This window comes from Cucurbita pepo, chromosome 16, assembly GCF_057944985.1.
Source record: "Cucurbita pepo subsp. pepo isolate OVF chromosome 16, ASM5794498v1, whole genome shotgun sequence".
Classification (NCBI taxonomy): domain Eukaryota; kingdom Viridiplantae; phylum Streptophyta; class Magnoliopsida; order Cucurbitales; family Cucurbitaceae; genus Cucurbita; species Cucurbita pepo.
In genome coordinates, this window is record NC_141813.1 from 9973634 (window position 1) to 9976588 (window position 2955).

Consider the following 2955-nt stretch of genomic DNA (forward strand, 5'->3'; position numbering starts at 1 on the left):
ATTGCATGCTTAGCACATTTACCAAGTATAACTGGTTTAGAAGCTTCAAAAGCTCTGAAATGCTACTTATTTGAGTCGATAAACTCCTTTCTGGTGTAAAACACTCCTAATTCAGCTATTACTCCTCAATTTCCTCCAATTAAACATATAATCGATAATTGTTACCGTCAATATTGATAGATATCCATAAAACAGACAAATAGAAGTCAAGCAAGACGAATCTAAGACCTGACACATGTTATGATCATACTTTCTTGAGACTTAGCAAAACGATTGTGCGTTACTTACACTCACTCTCACCATTGAGCAAAGTCAGCCAACTCAATTTCATAAACTAATACTAACTAAATTAAGGCAATATGTTCTTATGATTAATATCAGAACAGATTTGATTAATATCAATACAGTTTTTAGCCATAAAATTCAATGTTATTATGCTGCACCATGTATATATATGCGTGTGTGTGTTGAATCTTCAAGATTGTACAATATCTAACAAAATGTAGATCATAGCTCTGAGCTATGATGAAGAATATTGGTTCCTTGCCTACAGAGATGAAGAATTTTACCCGAATGGATTGGTGACGGTATCACGAACATCAGCGAAAAGTTTGAAGAGGGAGAAGCGCATGAGATTGTCAATTTCAAACCAGGAGTTGAGGACTTCCAGGTTCCTGTCTGTCCCTGAAAATGCTAGTTGTATGCTTATATTGCAGTCAACAGAACCGCCATGGTACTTGCATTTGGAGCTCGAAACTGCACAGTCTTGGTTGTCCAGACACACTGAAAAATCCCCAGTGCATTTCTCGCATCCATATTTCTTCCAGAACAGGTTTTGAAGAGTGCCCTTTTGAAATTCAAAAACCTGGGTACAACATTGACACAAGCAACACTTAACTGTTATCATCACAATGGTAAATGGTGGTTTATGGGCTTACCAAAGTGAAACTAGTTATGGTGTGAGAGTTATCGGTAATCATTACTGGGAGAGATCTTGCTGCATACTTCAGCCCAGCAAATGCTACCATATACCCACCATTCATAGCCTGCAAACCACCACGAATCATATTCATTTGTAACTTTTAAATTGATGTCCTAACCTTCCTTTCTAACAATCATATAATCAAATCATCCACCAAAATCTTCCATTAATTCATTGTTTCAACATTCAAAAAGTTAGTGACCCACCCACGGTTTGACCAATGAAAAAAATTGTTTAAAGTGTATGATTTGGAGAGGTTTTTTCTCTGCTTTGTGCTACCTTTACAAATGTTTCCAACTGCTAACTACACATATTTCTAATTGGTAGAACAGAACTCTAGTTGGATGAGTTGTCATCCATTTTATCTATATCTGTATCATGATTGACTAATTGTTGTACCAAAATGCCACAACTAAAATGTCCTGATACCCAATTGTTTAGTGAAAGCGGAAGTAAGATCGATCGTACTTATTCATCTACAAATAGAAATTGAACAAATAGACACAAAGATTTATGTGGTTCGGAGAGAAGAAATTTCTCTAAATCCACGGATGGTAGCCAAATCACGATAACCAAAGTGTTTACAAGTGTATCTATCACAGTCTCAGGCTACAAAGTCTCTCCTACTAAGTTACTAAGTTCCTCCCAATTGCCTTTAGACAAATACAAAATGACAATGACTCCACATCTAACCCAAAATCTACCATATAAATACAAAATGACAATGACTCTAAATAATGCTTGACAAACTTTTATGTAGGCATTAGAAGCATTAATGTCATACCTGAATCATCTGATTCCATTCATGTATCAAAATGAGAATGAACCAAAATGGTTATAAAGTAAATGAGAGTTAATAACCAAAATAAATTAAAATATGAACCATTAAGGACTATGAACTAAATGAGAGTTAATAACAACTTACAACAGCCCCGTGAATGATTCATGCTCGTACAAATAAACCTTAAGAGTGGAAGTAAAATCCTCCCCTATCCATACTTGTACTAGAAACAGGAAAAAGAATCATCTATATGTTTGCTAATCATACCCCTTGTTTGAATTGTGATTCTCTATATAAAAAAATAACTCTATCTGATTTTGTCATTCTTCAATAATTATCATGGAGAATAAATATGAAAAGCTATATTGAACATTGATCAGGTCGAGATTCAAATTCTTAGACCTTGTTATTCTATAATTGTCTACAGTTCATGTTCTTGGTAAAACAGGGGAAGAAACGAAATCAATGGAATTGGTTAAAACGAAATCAAAGTATGAGATAAACATTGTGAAGAGATGAATCACAGACGTACCGGATTGAAAGTCGTACTATTAATGGTGAGTAAAGAGAGCTGGTCGACCTTAGGCCTGAAAAGGGCAAGTTGAGTGTTCTTGTATATCAAAGCCAGACGACTATCACAAGGCGAAAGTTGAATCTGATCCTGAAAGAAAGCTTCCTTCGACGAAAACGCTATGCCAAAAGTAAATCCATCTGATTTCTGAATCTTCGCATCCAAACATGGACTGTATACGTCGTTCGTATCGATTCCTTCCGCAACCAAAACCAGCACCGTCACAACCAAAACCACTGTCACCGTCCTCATCGCACCCATTCTACCTTCACTTATCATGTTCACCATATACAACGAGGGAAAAAAAAGCATCAAAATCAACAAATCAACAGGGATTGCAAGATTTCCAACATTGATATACTAAATATGCAAAATCAGAGGGCGAAAATCCCTAGAAATGTGAAAAGGAAAAGCGAAATCGACTTCTGGTTTTGATTGCGAAAGAAGAACAGAAAAGGAAAGGTTAATCCATACCTGTAGGATTCGGAGGAGATAGCAATACAAATGAAATTGTATTGCAGGCTTCTTGTTCTTCCAGAAGCCATTTGAATCACAGCAACAAAAGGAAAAAATAGAAATCCAGAGAAAGAGAGAAGAAGAAGGGCTCTTCGCGAACGCGGG

General features: G+C 36.1%; 1 protein-coding gene across 3 annotated transcripts; it reads right to left on the reverse strand.

Moving 5' to 3' along the window:
• Positions 1-349: 349 nt before the first annotated feature.
• Positions 350-2955, reverse strand: LOC111777756 (uncharacterized). Of its 3 annotated transcripts, none has more exons than XM_087118388.1 (4): positions 2809-2955; positions 2296-2600; positions 939-1046; positions 350-865 (listed from the first exon to the last, which is right to left on the reverse strand). In XM_087118388.1, exons 2-4 carry the CDS (start codon positions 2593-2595, stop codon positions 566-568), a joined length of 708 nt encoding a protein of 235 aa, XP_086974514.1. In that variant the 5' UTR covers positions 2596-2600; positions 2809-2955; the 3' UTR covers positions 350-565. The 3 variants fall into 3 exon arrangements, with proteins under 3 accessions (XP_086974514.1, XP_086974513.1, XP_086974512.1); XM_087118387.1 differs by having other exon boundaries at positions 984-1046; positions 2296-2605; positions 2809-2952; XM_087118386.1 differs by having other exon boundaries at positions 2296-2605; positions 2809-2945.